The sequence below is a fragment of the Rhincodon typus genome, chromosome 7, assembly GCF_021869965.1.
Source record: "Rhincodon typus isolate 14 chromosome 7, sRhiTyp1.1, whole genome shotgun sequence".
In the NCBI taxonomy this organism is placed as follows: Eukaryota; Metazoa; Chordata; class Chondrichthyes; order Orectolobiformes; family Rhincodontidae; genus Rhincodon; species Rhincodon typus.
In genome coordinates, this window is record NC_063338.1 from 62000266 (window position 1) to 62021035 (window position 20770).

Sequence of the window (20770 nt, forward strand, 5' to 3'; positions counted from 1 at the left end):
TCTGCAGTTCCTGCTATCTCTATTTAAAGCATATATTTCTTTTGGTGTTGCTTCTTGTAAATTGCCAAAAGTCGAATTAAAAATTTAAACAGATGCCTACCTACCTAAAGTTTTATTAATACGTACCATCGTGGCACCCATGTACTTGTTAGAAAGTCACTGTTGGATAATGATGAAAGCGCAACAGAAGGAAACTTCTTCCAGGTCATTAGACCTTTGATTATTTCCTGTTTGATCAAGAGCATGACAGTTAATAAATCTAGTGACAAATCTATTATCATTATCCAGGCTAGATATTAATAACACGGAATAACTAAAAAATCAACAATTCATTTGCTAAAATGTTTTCTTGATCATTTTTATTTACATTAGGAATTCACTACCAATTATTATAATAAAAAGCTCTATTGATCGCTCAACAAATTTGCTCAGTGAGTAGGTGAGCCTTACAAACAGAATGTAATATTTTCAGTTGCTTGTCAGTGTTGAGTTGGCATGACAATTGGCCTTGGTGTCCTTAGCTAGGAAAGGAAATTGTCATTGTTAGCTCACATATGGACATTAGACAAAGACATGATGCATGGCATTTAGAATGCTGCCTATGGTTTCATTGAGCTGCTACTATAGCTGTAAAACCTGATTTATAAACCATTACCACTTGAGTGAAGGATCACACGGTAACTGTCATTTGCAAGCTTTTTACTCCAGCAAAACATCTGAGTGAAGGAAATCAGTGGGGCAAAAACCTTCATGTGACTAAAATTAAGAATGCAATCAGCTAACTAGACAATAAATAAAATATGTAATGACGTTCTCCCTGCTTATTTCTTAATAATATCAATACATTATGAGATTTATTAACCAGATTTAGGTAAATATGATTAGGTAATTTACTGGGTATTGAGGCCTATAATTTCACATCATTGGCATTCAATATTTAATGAGGAACAACTTAATGGGAACTCAATAGTGTTGGCTATCTATTTATCATGAACAAGGTCATCAGACTGATAGTTACATATTTCAAGCCTAAATACAAGATATTTATAAATACAAGACACTTGTGCTTTCAGTATAAGTGAACACAATCAAGACCACTATATTATTATTTATCACTATTTACCTTGGAAGATGCAGTAGTATAGTACTTATATGATGAAATTAGTAATTAAGAGCCTAAACGAATGATCTTGAGATATGTGCTCAAATCCCATCATGGCAACTTGGAAAGTTAAATTCAGTTAATAAAATATATTTGGGATCAAAGATTTATAGTCATAAAGGTGAGCTACCAGGTTATCATAATGACCAGAAAATATAGGAGAAAAATAAGCATTTGGCCCATCGAGTTTTCTCTGCCATTTGATCATGGCTGCATCCCGGGATATTAAAGAAAGTAGCTACACGGATACTGGATGCACTAGTAATAATTTTCTAGGATCACTTAGATTCTGGAATATTCTCAGATGATTGGAAAGCTGCCAATTTAGCATTCTTCCTCAAAGTTGGAAGGAGAATAAAGACAGGTAACTATAGGCCAGTTAGCTTAACATCTGTCATTGGGAAAGTGTTATAAAGAGTCCATTATAAAGCATGTAATAGCAGAGCATTTGGAAATAATTATTTAATCAAATGGCGTCAGCATGGCTTCGCGAAGTGAAAATCATACCTGACAAATTTGTTAGAATTATTTGAAGAGGCCACAGGCAGAACAGATAAAGGGGAAGTAAAGATATAATATATTTGGATTTCCAAAAGTTGTTTAATAAGGTACCGAACATTAGGCATAAGAATAGAGCCCATGGTGCTGGCTAACTAATGAAAGTCAGAAAGTTGGAATAAGGTAGGCATTTTCAGGATGGCAACCTGTAAATAGTGGATTGACGCAGATATTATTGTTGGGGGAACAATTATTTATTAGATACATTAATGATTTGGATAATGGAAGCAAGTGCACTCTAGCCCAGTTTGCAGATGACACAAAAATAGGTGGAAATGCATGTGGTGAGGTTAACCCAGAGTCTGCAGAAGAATATAGACAGGTTCAGACAGTATAGTAGGTAGGCAAGAACTTGGAAGATAGGATGTAACATGGAAAAATGGGAGAGGGAGAGAGATGGTAGGAACTGCCGATACTGGAGAATCTGAGATAACAAGGTGTCGAGCTAGATGAACACAGCAGGCTAAGCAGCATCAGAGGAGCAGGAAAGCTGACGTTTCAGGTCAGGACCCTTCTTCAGAAAAATGTGAGGTCTGCACAGTGGCAAGAAGAATAGCGGAGCTGAACATATAATTTAAATGGAGAAAGACCGCAGAAAGCTGTAACATAGAGGGATTTGGGATCCTCTTGCATAAAGCCAGCATAAAATTTTAGCAGGTAAAAGGGAAGACAAATCGACTGTTAGCCCTTATTTCAAAGGAAATGGACTATAAAATATGGAAGTCTTGCTGAAACTATACAAGGTTTTAGTTAGACCACACTTGGAATACTGTAAACAGTTTTGGTTTCCTTATCTAAGGGAAGATCTACTGGCATTGAAGGTAATCCAGAGAAGGTTTGCAAGGTTGATTCTGGGAAGGAAGGATTCATGATAAAAGAATGACTAGATTGGACCTGCACTTACTGGAGGTTAGAAGAATGAAAGGTGACCATATTGGAACATATAAGTATCTTTGGGGGCTTGACATGGTAGATGCTGAAAGGTTGTTTCTGCATGTGATACAGTCTCAGACCAGAGGCATAATCACACAGTAAGGCGCTGCCTATTTAAGACAGATGGGGAGGAATTATTCTCTCACAAGAGAGAGAATCTGCAAAATTCTTCACACTGACGACTATAGAGGTTGGGTTGTTAAGTCTATTCAAGGCTGAGATAGTCAGATTTTTATGTGCAAGGAGATCAAGGGGGAAAGTGGAATTGAAGATTGAAGTTGAAGAAGAGGTAAGCCATTCAGGACTGAGATGAAGAATAATTTCTTCACTCAGAGTTGTGAACCTGTGGAATTCTCTCCTGCAGAAAGCTGTTGGGGCCAGTTCATTAGATATATTCAAGAGGGAGCTGGATGTGACCCTTGCAGCTAAAGGGATCCTTTTGAATGGTGGTGCAGGCTCGAAGGGTTGAATGGCCCATTCCTGCACCTATTTTCCATGTTTATGTTGTCAGATCAGCCATGATCTTATCATTTGGTGGTGCAGACTTGATAATTCAAATGATTTACTTTTGCTCCTGTGTCTTACAGTTCTATGAAGGGAAACCCTTCATGAGACTCCCTGAAATTGACACACAACTAATTTTTGTTGAATTCCATCCTTTTTCACAAAACTCATGCATAGTAAATAGAAGTGGTAAGGTTGCCTAATGTAATTTCTTTCCCCTTAGGCCAAGTGAACAGAATAATGTTCACCACAGGTAATAAAATATTGAAGTAGAAATTCATTTAAATTCGATAAATGTATGAAAAGTGAGTCACCACAAGTCCTTACATCTCGATCAAGGAATTTCTTCTGTGTGCTAGGAACATTTGTTCCTTCTTTGTTGGTTATTTGGTACCTTGGTAGAGGGCAAAGGTGATATTCCATGTCTGTTTCAGCATACGAGAAAGGCCTCTTATTTGCACAAAGATCGGGAGCAGCATTCTAGCAAAAGACCGGAATAAAATTTTTAACATTGCTAAATGAAATATAGATTCAAATTTCTTTATGTTTCTTCACACATGTATTTTAGATACCTTCATACATCTTTTTGCTATCATTGGATATACCTGGGCTGGCAATAGTTAACCATCTGAAGTTTCATGTTTCTTCAATGTTTCAGTTATGACAGATAGCCAACCCAATGCTGCAAAAAATATTCTCTTGCACTTCAGTTGCTGGGGTTCTCCAACCACATTACAGCAAACAAAATGTTAGTTGTAAGTTGTAATTTATCATTGTAAATGTATCAGCAAACTGCAGATCTCATTGTCGCCTGCATCGTCTCTTCTCCCTCAAGTGTCCCACTTTCAGCCTGCATTTTCCTGATTACTGATTATCCTCAGACTTATGCCCTATAATAGGTCTTGGTATTTATGTGGCAGTTGTTCCCTCTATTTCACCTAATCCTAGGTCTCACCCTACCAATAGCCATGGACAAACTTCTGTAACCAGAATAATTATCATAACAAAAATATATGTAAATGACTGACATAGATAACAGCTACATGAACACTGAAAATGCAATTTCTTGAAGAAGAATTAAAGAGTAGAAAATTCAATTTATGGGAATGATCCCATCAGAACTTATCTTGCAAACAGGGACCGGAAATTAAGCTGTCATGTTCTTGACAGGTCTCAGAACCAAAATTGCAGGAAACCTAAGAAATTTCAGTCTGTCTTACATAGACATGGAAAACTACAGCCTGTATTATGTTCAACTTGTGTTTCTTGTTGGTGATGGAAACAAACAGGATGTCCTGCAGCACTGAAGTAGCTGTAGCCTTCCATAGAAACAGAAGGAATTTCAAGAAGGATGTGCCCTCTTCGTACCTCTTGTAAAAATTTAGAAAATAAATGGTCACAGCTGCACAAGTACCTAAATATTGTTCACCTCTTGAATTGCTTGCTGCACCTACATGCTAGCTCCCAGTACCCAATGAACAAGGACACCTAGGTCTCAATGAACATCAACACTTTCCAATTTTTCACAATTGAAGAAAGATCCTGCAACTCTGTTCCTCCCACCAAGTGGATAACCTTACACTTTTCCACAACATAATCCATGACCTGCCTACTCAGAAATTTATCAGAGATTGAAGATGCTCCTCTGTCTGTGGGGCCTAGAGCCAGAGAAAACAATCTTAGAAATATTGGCAAACCATTTACACCTGAGGAATTCTTTCACTCAAAGAATGATGAATCTTTGGAATTTTCTACCCCAGAAGTCAGTTGAAGCTCAGTCATTAAGCCAGTCAAGACAGAGATTGCTAGACTTCTAGTTGCTAATGATACCAAGGCATGCAGAGATAGTGGGTGAAGATAGCTTTCAGGTGGAAGATCAGGTAGAAAATCTTGAATGAGCAGGCCAATGGGTCTTTGTTTAGGATATGTGTGAGAGCAATGGTTCATCAGAAGACTGTAGCAGGAGTGAAATTTGTCGCATTATAAGTTACTCAGCTGCACAGCTGCAGGGATATAAGAGTATAATGTCAATAGTGACCATCAATTTGTTAGTTGCTGAAACAGACAGGCATTTCTGTTGTGGTGGACATGATTCCAGGATGGCATATTGCCTCCCTGGTACTAAGGCCCAACATGTGATGAAACTGCTGTAGAACATTATTTTGGGGGAAGGCAAAGAGTCAGAGGCTATGGCCCACATTGGCACCAACAAAATAGGTATAAAGAGGCATGAGATCCAGAAAACAGAATTTAGGAAGCTGGATAAGACATTGAAAAGAACACTTAAGGTAGCAATTTCAGGACTTTACCCATTATTGAATGCTACGAAGTACAGAATCAAGAACATAGGAGTAGAAGTATTTCAGCATGGACCGTGACTTCTAACTTTTCACCCTTGCCCAAAAGAATTTTCTGCAGCTTTTCCATAACATTCTTAATATTGACTAAGCTGCCAAACAAATGGGTCCTAAATGGCTTCAAGTTTCTGAGTATTATGGTAGCTGCAACCATTCAGGTTACTGGGGAGAATTCCATCATAATCCTGACTTGTTCCTTGTAAATGGTATTCAGGCTTCAACAAACTGGGAGGTGTGCCATTAATTACAGATTACCTTGCCTTTAACCTGCCTTTATAGTATCTATGGAATTAGTGCAATGAAGTGCCTGGTCAATAGTGAGTCTTTAGAATTGTTGGTATATCACTTGGCAATGGTAATTTTGTTGAATTCAAGGGGAATTGGGTAGATTTTGTCTTAATGATGATAGTAATAGATTGACACTTGCAAGGTGAAACTTTATTTACAACTTATCCCCTCCCCACCATGTGTGAATATTAACTTTGTCTTTCTGCAAGCAGGCATGGGCTGATTCATTACCTGAAGAGTTGCAAATGGAATTGTTGAGTGTACAGGCCCAACATGTTCCCTTTAGGGTGAAATGTAGGAACAACAAGCCCAGAGGACCTGGAATGTCCAGGAATATATACGAGTAGACAAGGAGGAAAAGAGAGTCTTTCAAAATGTAAAGAGAGAGACCAGATTTCAACCTTGAATTCCAAAAATGGCCTAACCAATGTCCTGTACAGCCACAACATGACTACTGAACTCAATGTTCTGACCAATAAAGGCAAGTGTACCAAAAACCTTCCTCACTATCCTGTCTACCCATGACTCCATATTCAAGGAAATATGAACCTGCACCTTGAGGTCCCTTCATTTGGCAAAACTCCCCAGAACTTACCATTAAGTCCTGCACTGATTTTTCTTACCAAAATGCAACACCTCACATTTATCTAAATTAAACTCCATCTGCCACTCCTTGGCCCATCGGCCCATCTAATTAAGGTCCTATTGTACTCTGAGATGACATTTTTCACTGTGTACTACACCACCTATTCTGGTGCCATCTGCAAACTTACTAACCATTCTCCCTATACTTACATCGAAATCATCTATATAAATGACAAGAAGCAGTGGACCTAGCACCGATCATTGTGGCACACTGCTGGTCACAAGCCTCCAGTCTGAAAAACAACCCTCCTCCACCACCTTCTGTCTCCTACCTTTGAGCCAATTTTGTATCCAAGTGGCCAGCTCTCCCTGGGTTCCAAGTAATCTAACCTTGCTAGCCAGCCTACCACACGTCGAACGCCTTGTAGAATCCATATAGATAATGTCCACCACTCTCCCTTCATCAATCTTCTTTATCATTTCTTCAAAAAACTCAAACAGGTTAGTGAGACATGATATCCCACGCACAAAGCCATGTTGACTATCCCTAATCAGTCCTTGCCTTGCCAAATACAGATAGATCCTTTTGCTCAGAATTTCCTCCAACATCTTACCCACCACTGACATCAGGCTCACTGGACTACAATTACCCTGGCTTTTCCTTAGTACCTTTCTTAAATAATGGCACCACATTAGGCACTCTTCAGTCTTCTGGCACATCACCCGTGGCTATCAATGATACAAATTTCTCAGAAAGGGGCCCAGCAATCACTTCCCTAGACTTCCACAAAGTTCTGGGATTCACCTGATCAGGTCTGGGTATGTATCCACTTTTATGCATTTTAAGATGTCCAGCACCTCCTTCTCTATAATATGGACACTTTTCAATACATCATTGTTTATTTCTCCAAGTTCTCTAGCTTCCATACCCTTCTCCACAGTAAATACTGACATAAAATACTCATTTAGTATCTCACCCATCTCCTGCAGTTCCACAAATAGACAGCCTTGTGATCTTTAAGCGGCCCTATACTTTCCCTAATTAATCATTTGCTCTTAATTTGTAGAATGCCTTTGGATTCTCCTTAACCTTGTTTTACAAAGGGTTCTCATGTTCCCTTTCTACTCTCCAGAGTTCTCTCTTGAGTATATTCCTACTGCCCTTATAATCTTCAAGAGATTCACTCGATCTCAACTGTCAATACCTGACATGTGCCTCCTTCTTGGTCTTGACCAGAGCCACAGAGGCTGGTATCCCGTCATCAAGTCAGCTTTTATTTACACATGCATAGTACTTGACACAGGTCCGGCTTCCTCAGAGCTAGTTCTGAGAGTGAATGGAACTTCTAACACTCCTGTTTATATCTGTCACCCAAAGCTCCCTGATTGGACCAGATTAACAGCCTCAACACTACATCCTTTCCCCTATAATTCCAGGGACGTAGGCCTGTTCTTTGTCTTGTAGTCTCTGCTGGGGCATTTGCGCTCTGGGTCTGGTTCCTCTGACTCAGCCTTGGATAAGGGTGGCGTGTCCTTGGCCATAGTCTACCGCTTGCGCTTGGAGCATCTCGAAAGAAATTTATTCTTTTCTTCAGGCGGGAAAGGCATTGAGGCTGCAACATCCACCATGTCTACCTCAGATTCTGAGGTTTCTTTGATGCTATACAGATAGGCTGTTCTGAGGGGCCAAGTAAATTTTGCTCCTGCTCTGTTTGCGAGTTTGCAGCTTTCATGTGGTCCGTGTGTTTGTTTAGGATTGCCTCAACTACCTGAACTTTGTATGTCGCAGGACCTGACCTTGCGTCAACTATGCATGTTACCCATGTAGAGCCATTTCTGTGGTTTTGGCAACAAAACGTCATCCCCTGAAGTAAACAGTCTTTCTCATTTAGTGGAGTCTTGTATCGGCATCGGTATTCCTGATGCCATTTCACCCTTGCCCCCAAGTCCGAGAATGTCAGATTTAGCCTGGTGCAGAATCTTCTCCACATTAGCAACTTTGCTGGAGCTATCCCTGCAGTTGCATGACAGTAGTCCGATAATCATGTAGGAACTGGAAGAGTTTAGTATCAAGTGAAGTTGTAAGCTGCTTCTTTAAGCCTACTTCAATGTTTGGACAATTCTTTCTCCCAGACTATTGGATGATGCATGGTATGGAGCTGTCCTTACATGCCAAATGCCATTCAACTTTAGGAAATACTTGAATTCCTTGCTGGTAAATGATGGCCCATTGTCTGTGACCAACAGTTTCAGGAACCCGTCTATCACAAAAGATGCCGCAGCTTTTCTATCATTGTCGCCATGTTTGATGAATGAACTCAATGCACATCCAGCCATTTTGAGTGGGTGCCAACAATGACTAAGAACATTGAACCCATGAAAAGGCCAGTATAGTCAAAGTGTAACTGAGTCCAGGATTTACCCAGCCATTCCTGTGGATGTGGAGGAGCTGCCAGTGGTAAGTTTTGTCCTTGATGGCACTCTGGGCACTGCCTCAACAATGTGGCTATGTCTGCATCCAGTCCTGGCCACCAGTCATAACTTCCCTCTAATATCTTCATTTTGGACACCCTGGATGGCTCTGGTGGCGTTCGGCCAATATCTGGTAGTGACCTTGCTCTTGTCCCCTATAATAAAATGTCATCGTCTATGGTGATCTGGTCTCATTGCGTCCTGGAAGGTTGCAATTTTAGTTGTGTTGGCCTTTTTTGTTTCCTCCATCACCACCAGCTGTTTTATTTTTGTCAGGACTGGATCTTTTTGCCTCCACAGTCTGATATTGTCAGTGGTGACAGGAAGGGGGTTGAGAAAGTTTAAAACCATTACAAAGTCTTCCAGTGGTGGCACCACCTGTGGTGTATCTGCCAGCAGGATGTGACCCATCTGCATTTGCTACTTAGCCACCCAGATAGTGTTCAAACTTGTAATTGTACGCAGTTAGAATGAAAGCCCACCGCTGAATTCGATCTGAAGCTATTGGCGGCAGGCCCTGTCCCCCTAAAGTGGCCGTAACAGAGGTTTGTGATCTGTTACTATTCCAACGTAAAGGTATTGGTGGAATTTTCTCACACAAAAGATGGCTGCCAAACCTTGCTTCTCTGTCTGGGCATATTTGCGCTCTGCATCAGTCAAAGTCCAAGAAGCATACACTATTTGGTGTTCGTCTCCATTAAGCCATCTGTGAGCCAATACTACGCCAATACCATACAGGGAGGCATTGCAAGTCAGCACCAGATCTTGCTTGGGATCACAATGTGTCAATACCTTTGACGGTGATTGCTGCTTCCTCACTTCGTGAAATGCTACATCTAGGCTATGAGACCATTTCCAAGGCAGTCCCTTTCTCAATAGCAGATGTAAGGCTACCAGGATGGAGGCCAGGTTATGTATGAACTAATACATGGTAATAATTCACCAATCCAAGGAAAGACCTAAGCTCCGCTACAGACGTAGAAGCAGAGGCACTCATTTTATCTTCCAATGGGTGTAACCCAGTCTTGATGATGCTGTAGCCCAATTAGGTCACTTGAGGTGCCTGGAACCCATAATTTCCCTTCCAAGATGTATGTCTGCCTTGGAGAAGCATCTAAGGACTATGTCCAAGTTCTCTAAGTGCACTTTATTGGTCTTCCCTATAACTGGCATGTCATTTAGATAAATGGCGACCTGGAATGGACCTCATAAAATGTTCTTCATCATCTGATGCAAAAAGGCACAGGCTTATGATATGCCAAATGGCAGTCTCGTATACTGGTACAAATCCTTATGGGTATTAATTGTAGCATACCTCCAGGAATCCTTGTCCAACCACAACTGCAGGTATGCATGGCTCACATCTAGCTTTGTGAAGGACAGCCACAACCCATCAGCTTTGCATAAAAGTCCTCCATGTCAATGACTCAGTATTTATCCAGCTACATGAAGTGGTCTACCATTAGTTTAACATCCCCACAAAGGCAAACCGACCCATTGGACTTCACAATCGGTACAACTGGTACTGCCCATTCAGCAAACTGTACTGGTTTGATGATTCCGTTGCTTTCCGACCTCCTGATTTCTGCCTATACTTTTACATGTAAGGCAAATGGCACTGGGTGGGTCTTGCAGAATCATTAAATTGCTTTCTGATCAACGTGCAAGGTGGCCCTGGATCCTTCGATAGTCCCTAGATCATCCTGAAAAGCTTCTGGGTATTTAATTAAGGCTTCACCCAGGCAGCCATTTTCTAGTCGAAAAATGTTGAGCCAATCAAGATGAATCTTATTCTACTAATTTTGCCACCTCAGGCTTGGGCCTGAGCATTTTACTACAATCAGTGGTAACTGAACCAGCTGATTCTTGTACAAGACCGGAACTGAAGTTGTACCCTTAATCTGTAAAGGTTCCCCGGGACAAGTTCACAGTCTGGCTCAGGTCTTAAGGCTCTGTAGTCCAGCATGAATTTTGTTAAAGACCAGTTCTGCAATCACTGATACAGCCGCGCCAGTATCAACCGGGTGACCTTTTAACGAGAGGTTTATTTTGATTAGTTCCAATTTGGATGTTACTAAGCAACTTAACTGCTCCAAGCCAGATTTGGGTGGGCTTTCCCAGGTGTGCACTCTCCTGGGTACTGGCCTATGAGTGTTCTTACTCACTTTAGGTCCAGTGGGACTCTTTTTTGCTGTCTTAAGTCCGCATGCTGGCAGCAACCAGAATGGTTTGCTGGCTGGATCCTGAAGAAAATGTTAACCAATTGGCCGAGGCTTGGCTTTGTTTTGGAGTTTTGCTGTGGACTGACCTAGTGTCCCTCAGAATTTGTCCTGAGTGAGACCATGCAATTGCCTTCACTCAAGTGATGTTCCCCAAGCTCAGTTGGCCTGGGGATGGTATCGACTTCCATCGGCATCCCCTGGAACTCATATGCTCCACTTGTTTCATTTTCTAATGGCAAGCAGTGCTTGTTTGAAGTCCAGTTGGGCTTCAGCTCGCAGGCACTTCTGCATTGTTACGTCATTAAGCCTACATACCAAAACAGTCTCTCAGTATCTCATTAAGGGTTAAACCAAAGTCACATGTCTCTGCCAGTTATTTTAACCTTGTCAAAAATCCCTACACAGATTCCCCTGGATCTCGAATTACCAAGTAAAGCCTATAGTGTCTCAGAATTAGAGGAGGCTTGGAGTCATAATATTCTTTAACTAAATCTGTCACTTCTTGAAAGCCATGATGTGCAGGTGCCAGTATTGGACTGGGGGGTGGACAAGGTCAGAAGTCACACAACATCAGGTTATAGTCCAACAGGTTTATTTGAAATCACAAGCTTTCAAAGCGCTGCTCCTTTGTCAGGTGAAGTGAAGAGAGGCACACAGGCACAGAATTTATAGGCAGAGAGATCAAAAGATTGTACAAATGATGTGAATGGAAAGTCAACAGGCTGAATAATAAGTCTCTGAAGGTGATCAGAGGTGTCAGACAGTGTGAGTAAAGTGTCAACAGCTGAATGGCAAGTGAAGGGATGACCTGTGATCCGATTAATTGAGGCAGAGATATAATTACAAAAAATTAAAAATAAACTGGTGCTTGGGACAAACCAAATGGCTGGAATCACATGATAGGTATGAGTCGAATGCCAAGGGTCTAACCAAAGTTACAAGTAATCCAAAACTATACAAACTAATTAAGGTGGAGAGATCATAAGAGGTTATCAAGGTGATGGTGTCAAAACAGGACAGTGCGGAAGGCTTTACAGATACAGAACAGTGTACGTGTACGGTGTACAGTGTTACATGTAGCATGACATGAGCCCAAGATCATGGTCGAGGCGTCTTTATGGATACGAAACTTGACTATCAGTTTCTGCTCAGCAATTCTGCATTGTTGTGTATCTCGAAGGCTGCCTTGGGGGATGCTTACCCAAAAATCAGAGGCTGAATGTCCCTGACTGCTGAAGTGTTCCTGACTGGGAGGGAACATTCCTGTCTAGTGATTGTTATGTGGTGTTCAGTCATCCATTGTCAACTATACCCTGGTATCGTGTGATTTTTAACTCTTGAAAAGTTTTAGTATCTCTGCCTTAGGAAATGTTAGGCTACTGATAACTGAAAAAACTGGGTGCACAAGTTGTCAGGAGAGTTACTTGTTGCTTTTCATTTTTCCCAAGGTCATTTGCCCAGAAAAAACGAATGCATTCTTCCCACATACTGATCCCAGTCTTCAATGGCTGAATTGAACAAGTCAAGCTTCCCAAATGACGCATGATGCCAGAAATGCTTACTCTAACTCAAAGACGACAGAGCAAATCTTTTCAGAAATGTAATTTTTTCTCTTGTTGCCACTCACATAACTCCACAGGAGGCTGGTATACCATTACCAAGCCACCCTTTATTCACATGTGCGTACTACTTGGCATTGATACAGCCAGGTCTCCGAGTAAACACAACCTCTGACACTCCTTTTTATATCTGTCAGCCAGGGCTCCCTGACTGGACCCGGTCAACAGCCCCAATCAGGGAACTCATTCTATGAAGTTCACCTGGTTGACCTCATTACAATCAATATAGACTGTATTTCTTTCATTTGCTTGAGTTTTACATTGACAGAAAGCTCTCAAATTATATTTTTACTTCTTCTACTGATGTGCAGTTCAAACTGTTTCTTATAGATTGAAACTGCAGACTCTTTTAAAATAGTTTGCATATACTTATTGCTGAGCATGATAAAAATAAGAAAAAGCTTTGTGACAAGACATAAAGTTATTTCTACGTTTATACTTACAAACACATGTAATGGATGATAGTCAGGCTGTTTGATTAAACCCGGAGAGGGCTGTAAGGACAAGATAGAAGCTTTTGTTGTCATGTGTTTCTCTTTGCCTTCAACATCTTGATGTGCCTCATGCAGCTCCTCCATTGACGTATCAGTTCTAATGTCTTTTTTCTTAGTTGGCATTATTAAGTACAACTCGTCCTGTACAATGAACATAAAGAAAAATATAACTTTTAAAATTATGTGGGTAAATGTCACACATGTAGGGTATGTGATATAACTGCATGAATGTCAGCCTTAATCATTATTACTGCCTAAACTGACAGCAATTTCTGGCGTCCGCACATATGCACTTGAGCTTGAAAATCCAGAAGTTGCTGTCAGAGGTAGCCTGCCCCTCTATGGATGAGATATTGCCATTTTTGTCAATGGAATCATCATAGTAATCATCAATTTATTGTAAACATGAACAAATTAAGCACTTCTTAATGATTAAAAAGTAAAGTCTTATTCAACCAAGAAAAGCTTAGTTTTCAATGAACTGAGTTTTCTATGAAAATTAAGATCAACAGCTTCAAAATGTGCTATTTAAGAGAGATATGGTACTAGGATTGAGCAAGTGTTAATGCAAGATAAGATTGAACAGATTGGCAATACTATCGGTACTTTTGTGTAACTCAGGATGCCTGACTGGAAAGGAGCATCATTTTTATTGTTGAATACCAAAATAAAGCCACTACTCACGGCGTATGTTGGCTAGTCCCAGTCTGGGGCAGACAGTTCCGTTTTTTTTATATATCCAGATGTGGTATCACACTCAATGAACTTTTTTCCCCCTAACACAGATCACCCATGGTATTATTTTCCCTTCTAATAACCACCACCAACAAATAACCCATGTTTCCAATTGAATAATTTACACTTAAAGCCTGTTTAAGGCAATGCAAGCCATCAAAGGTGAAGGAGAGGTAGGGAAAGCGTGAAGAGGCTAAATCAAAATAGAGTTTTAATGACACTTGGATCTGCTTTTCTAAAATATATCTCAGAAGTGTTATCACACACTAGTGAATTTTCTTTTTCCCATCACCAAATCACTTTTTCTTCATTTATTAATCACCTCCAGGAGATTACCCGTATGTGCAAAGCCTGTTAAGAGCAATGCCAACCATCAAAGGTAAGGGAGAGACAGGGGAGGGGAGGAGGCTGTTTTATTTTTCTCTTTTCTTGAAAGGAGTTTTCCCATCACCAAATCACTGAACATTTTTTGTTTTTAGATACTAACCACTATCAGTAAATCATAGTGTAGACTATTAGATATGTATATGCAAAGCCTGTTACAGACAATGCAAACCATGAAAAATGAAGGATAGGTAGGGAGAGCAGCAAGAGGAAACGGAGTTGGAGAGGGAACTAAACCATCGTATCGGCCCACCTCTCTCTCAAGGCATTGACAGCATTGCTGGACACCATGTGCTCCCTCCTCAAGGACCCGGGCATGAACATAACCGTAGCAGACTTGACACTCTATCCACAGCCTGCCGCCTGGACAATCTGGCCAGGCCTAGAAGCAGGCCCACAGATTGGGCCTGATTTTCCCACACCCGTCCACACTGGATGCACAAAGATCAGGAACGTAGGGCTGAAGCGTAACCAAAAACACAAAAGATTTTTCAAGTAACTAAACAGGTGGTGTGTTCACCCACAACCAATATAAACATGGTGCATGGACTCCACAGTGCCACAATGTAAACAGCTGGGCTGGGAGTCCATGAATCTGGGCCTCCTGGCTCAAAGACAGAGACATTACTCCTGCACCAAAAGAGTCCTTGGGTGCCTGCATTTTTAAAATATATCCAGAAATGTTATTACACACAACCAAATGGCTTTCTCACCACCAAATCACAGTGATTTTTTTGTTTTATTTTTAACTATCAACCATCACCAGGAAAACAACAATGCAGCCAATTGTATATTTATATGCAAAGCCTCTCGTGGGCAATGCTAACAAAAGTGAGGGAAGGGCAGAGAGGGATCTGCATTATATATATTCTAATCAATCAATCTGTTCAGAGATGTTATCGCACACCTTTGCAGCGGGTAGGACTTGAACCTACCTGGGGTCAGAGATAGGGGTGCCACAACTATTACATACTACATAGGATCCCTACAGTGTGGAAACAGGCCCTTTGACCCAACAAGTCCACACTGACCCCCAGAGCATCCCACCCAGACCCATGCTCTCACAACCCACCTAAGCTACACATCCCTGAACACTATGGGCAATTTAGCATGGCCAATCCACCTAACCTGCATATCTTTGGCCTGTGGGAGGAAACTGGAGCACCCAGGGGAAACCCACGCAGACATGGGGAGAATGTGCAAACTCCACACAGACAGTCGCCTGAGGGTGGAATTGAACCCGGGTCCCTGGTGCTGTGAGGCAGCAGTGCTAACCACTGAGCCACCGTGCCGCCCCCAACTCTGTGCCACAAGAGTTCCTCTGGGATGTGTTTATTATTTTTTAACCCAGGGTCTGCTTTTTTTTTGATTTGAACTATTAATCACCACCAGTAAATCACCCATGTAGGTCAATTAGACATTTACATGCAAAGCCCATTGTAGGCATTGCACACCATCAAAAATAATGGAAGGGTAGGGACAGGGGGAAGGGTCTAAACCAAAATGGAATTGGAGAGGGAAATAAAGTGCTGGTTGACTGACTGGCAGAAGGCAGAGGGTAGGGATAAAGGGGTCTTTTTCAGGATGGAAACTGGTGACTTGTGGAGTTCTGTAGAGGTCAGTGTTGAGACCATAATTATTTACAATCTACATCAACGATCTGGACAAAGGAACTGACAGCAATATTGCTAAGTTTTCAGATAATACAAAGACATGTGGAGGGATGGGTGGTGTTGAGGAATCAAGAAGGCTGCAGAAAAACATAAACAGGATAAGAAGTGGGCAGATGGAATATAATGTGGGAAAGTGTGAAGTTATGCACTTTGGTAAGAAAAATAGATGCACAGATTTTTTGCTAAACAGGGAAATGCTTTGGAAATTTGAAGCACAAAGGACTTGGGAGTGGGAGTCCTAGCTCACGATTCTCTTAAGGTTAACATGCAGGTTCAATTGGCAGTCAAGAAGGTAAATACAACGTTAACATTTATTTCAAATGGGCTAGAACACAAGGGTAGAGATGTACAGCTGAGGCTGTACAATGCTCTGGTCAAATCACATTTGGGATATTGTGAGCAATTTTGGATCCCATATCTAAGGGGGGGATGTGCTGGCATTGGAGACGTTTAAAAGAGTTTTTCAAGAATGATCCTGGGGATGAAGGGCATGTCGAATGTGGAACAGTTGAAAGCTCTTGGTCTGTACTTGGAGTTTAGAAGAATGAAGGGGGATCTGATTGAAAACTTACAGAATACTGAAAGGCCTGGATAGTGTGGACATGGAGAAGATGTTTCCACTGGTAGGAGAGACCAGGACCTGAGGGCACAGACTCAGAGTGAGGGGACAATCTTTAGAACTAAGATGAGGAGAAATTTCTTCGGCCAGAGGGTAATTAATCTTTGGATTTCATGGCTGCACAGGAGTGTGAAGGCCAAGTCATTGACTGTATTTAAGACAGAGATAGAAAGGTTCTTGATTAGTAAGGGGATCAAAAGTTATGGGGAGAAAGCATGAGAATAGGATTGACAAATATAGCAGCCATGGCCGAATAGTGGGGCTGACTCGATGGACCGAATGGCCTGATTCTGCTCCTTTATCCTAGTCTTTATGCCCAAATAGATGGTCTTATTATGAGTCTGGTAGGCCCAGCTATCGTGAACATCTATGTTGGGTACCATGAAGAATGTGTCTTTGATGGAATGACATCTAACCTTCCACCAGTTACACATTTCTGCTTTGTTGGTAATATGATTGCTATATTTGAACCTTCAGCTGCATGTAAGAAGTTTCTTTCATGTCTTAATGGGCTCCATTCTATATTCAGATTTACCTTTGAAATGGAGCAATCAAGTGAGCACAGTTCAACACACCATAAGATTGATTTAGAACATAGAACATAGAACAGTACAGCATAGTACAGGCCCTTTGGCCCATGATGTTGTGCCGAACTTTTACTCTAAACCTAAAGTCTATCTAACCTCCACCCCTACCTTATACTATCATCCATATGCCTATCTAATAGCCGCTCAAATGCCCCTAATGAGGCCGACTCCACTACCTTCTACGGCAATGCATCCCACGCCCCTACCACTCTCTGAGTAAAGAACCTACCTCTGATGTCTCCCCTATATCTACCTCCGCTCACTTTAAAACTATGCCCCCTCATAATAGCTACCTCTACCCTAGGAAAAAGTCTCTGGCTGTCCACTCTATCTATACCTCTGATCATTTTGTACACCTCTATCAAGTCACCTCTCATACTTCTCCTGAAGAAGGGTCTAGGCCCGAAACATCAGCTTTCCTGCTCCTCTGATGCTGCTTGGCCTGCTGTGTTCATCCAGCTCTACACCTTGTTATCCCACCTCTCATACTTCGTCGTTCTAAAGAGAAAAGCCCTAGTTCTCTCAACCTTTCCTCATAAGACCTTCCCTCCATTCCAGGCAACATCCTGGTAAATCTCCTCTGCACCTATTCCAATGCTTCCACATCATTCCTGTAATGAGGCGACCAGAAGTGGACACAATACTCCAGAGGTGGACAAACCAGAGTTCTGTATAGATGGAACATAACTTCACGGCTCTTGAACTTGATTCCTCTATTTTAGCAACCTCATAAATAGGTCCGATCATTTGTTCACTGTGCAAGGCTGTCGCTAAAATATGGTGCATCAAGGCCATCCTGAAAATTCACGATCAGGCTGAAGGTCTGGACCTTTGATTTTGGAAACTGCCAGTTTATCTCATGTAATACAAGAAGAATAAGGTGTCACAAAAGTTAGTACAAAAACATGCGTAGCTTGCTATTTTACATTGCTACAATAGCAGTAGCAATATGAGTGGTGTTCACAACTAACAGGATGCTGCCATCAAACCAAAAAGACATTCTGCCTATCAGACAAATGAGTAATGAGGTATATGAATTTTAGTGCCAGTATGATGCTACATATATATAGTTCATTAAAACTACTGAGTTGTATGAAACAATATCACTTTGGATGTTCACAACAAACAATGTACTGACTGTATTCAACTAGCTTGCTCTTGTAAGATTCAAACATTGTGTCCAATATTAAGTATGATTACATGATTGGACATCTGCTAAATAATCATAAGTGTGCAAAGAATTATGCTGACAACCAGTTTAGGATTGCCAGTTGGGCTCGCAGTGAGGCACACTTGTATGTACTAGAAGTTACATATACAAATACACAGCCTCTGTTCATTGCAGATGGAAAGAACATGTACACATATTGTCAATACAGTGTGGAGCTGGAGGAACACACCAGGTCAGGCAGCATTAGAGGAGCAGGAAAATCGACATTTGTGGTTTATATCCTTAATCAGGGCACATATTGTATTTGTTACATTTCAGCAAAATAGGTAATAGTCATTTTTTGGCTCATTTCTCAGGTCAATGCCTTGACAAATCTGAGCCAACCTGCATGTTTAAAATATAAACTAAGCTTGGTACTTAACTATCAACCATCATTAACTGTTAATTCTCCATAGACAGTCCATTTGACAAGTCATCAGCACTTGCCTCTCATACAACATAACTGTTATTTTCCCTTTAGTTTTGCCATTCTTCACAACTTTGTTGATGAGTACAAGACAAAAAGCCTCAACAAAATGTCTTTTTTCAGTAATATTCAAGGATACTAGGGGTAAACTGGATGGAGAAAAGCACTAATTAAGATGTATTGAATGAGATCAAGAGAACAACAGAATATGATCTAACAGTTCCAATTTCGCATAAAGTAATCCGTTGGTATCTTTGTCTCCTAAGTATAAATCCTAAGCCCTTTTTTGAAAAATAAATACTAAACAAAAAAGATGAACTTTCTGAAGAAGGGTCACTGGAGCCGAAATGTTAACTCTGCTTTCTCTCCATGGAGCTGCCAGACCTGCTGACTTTCTCTAGAAATTTTACTTTTTGTTTCTGAAAATAAATGATCATTTTTATACTTATATTTGAAGACTGTATACTCAATTAGATAAGACTAATTACCTCTGCTCCCGATGTCAGGGGTCTTGTCAATGTTAATGGAAGATAACTGGATGAAACATATTGGGTAGTGTAAGGTTTGTATTCCATTTGTTTATAACGTTGATATACCTGAAAAGTTTATATAAATTACATAACATAAAATATCACTTCGAAGAGGCCTAAAAATAACTAAAGATCATTTTAACAGAAGAAAAGGAAGAGACAAAAATGGATAGTTTCGAGTATTTTTGTTTCGCATATTTTTCTTTTACTATTACTTCAGATGAATTAAAAACTTAATTCAGACATTATGGGCCAAATCTTATCTTCTTTTGGCTTAGTACGAATTACATCAAGTCTTTTGGAGGGATTCTTGCCGTGAGGCCCAGTAAGATCTCTTGCCATATCTTACCAAATGCACCTCATTAAGTCTCTATGCCATCCCTCATGTCCAATTCTATTCCCATCTTACCACATACCATTCCCAGAACAAATCTCCACTCATTGGATATCTGTTGAAAGACCAGCATCACTTCGATCTATGCCATCTTTAAAAGCCTGCAACGCATCTGGTCAAAAACTGGCCATCTGAAAATGTGTATTTCTTCACATTTACCTTGGACATGGCAGGGAGGGTAAGTGGACACCCCAATTGGTAGGCTGGAAGCTAGTGACACAGGACATCCTCTTCCCCAAAGACTAGCAATCAATACCATGGCACAAGACCAATGCCAGCCTGGTCTGAGGTTGCCACCCAGGTCATTGCAGTCTCAGCTAATGACCAGGCATGTAGGAAGAATGTCAATGACCTTCTCTACTTTGCTGGTATAAATGCCATTATCTTCTATCCTATACCTCACACACTCTATCTCTGCTATTGTGCCACACACCAAGGCACCCAGTCTACCACTCTCATTATTGCCTGCAACAAGTGCCTTCACTTGCTTTCACCCATCAAATCCCCTCTGTGCATGCCTTCTGTGCTGCCTAATCACTTGCTTGGGACATCTCCTCACTTGCAATAAAAGTAACAGCCTTGTCACTCCCTTTCAATCCTTTAAGAGCTGCCTCATTTCTGGAGAAAAACGGATCACACTGGACAAAAATGTCAACGGGATGTCCGAGATTTGGCTTGATACCTCTTATATTTAGAGGATCTTGACACTGACCACCCCAAGTAGCTGAACTCCGCGTCCAAGCCCCTGAACTGATATCGAAGGCAGCTTTGACTTACTGTGCTAGGAACCCCTGATCAAAGGCTTCCACTGTTGATCTGACTAAAGACTGTAGACAACTATACCAAGTTTCTTGGCTTTGTGTCATGCTAAAAGCAAAGCAACATATTAGTGCCACGAGATAACAAGGTGTAGAGCTGGATGAACACAGCAGGCCAAGCAGCATCAGAGGAGCAGGGAGGCTGACGTTTCGGGCCTAGACCCTTCTTCAGAAATCATTTCTGGAGAAGGATCTAGGC

The 20770-nt window shown here is 41.1% G+C and overlaps 1 protein-coding gene across 1 annotated transcript in view; it reads right to left on the bottom strand.

Annotated features, from left to right (window-relative positions):
* cfap221 (cilia and flagella associated protein 221) overlaps positions 1–20770 on the bottom strand; it is a 202526-nt gene that overhangs the window by 28543 nt on the left and 153213 nt on the right. The window contains exons 19-22 of the mRNA XM_048599324.1: positions 19318–19425; positions 13144–13335; positions 3485–3637; positions 127–227 (exon numbers count right to left, since the gene is read on the bottom strand). Of these exons, the coding sequence (XP_048455281.1) occupies positions 127–227; positions 3485–3637; positions 13144–13335; positions 19318–19425 (554 nt within the window). The remainder of the gene's footprint in view (positions 1–126; positions 228–3484; positions 3638–13143; positions 13336–19317; positions 19426–20770) is intronic.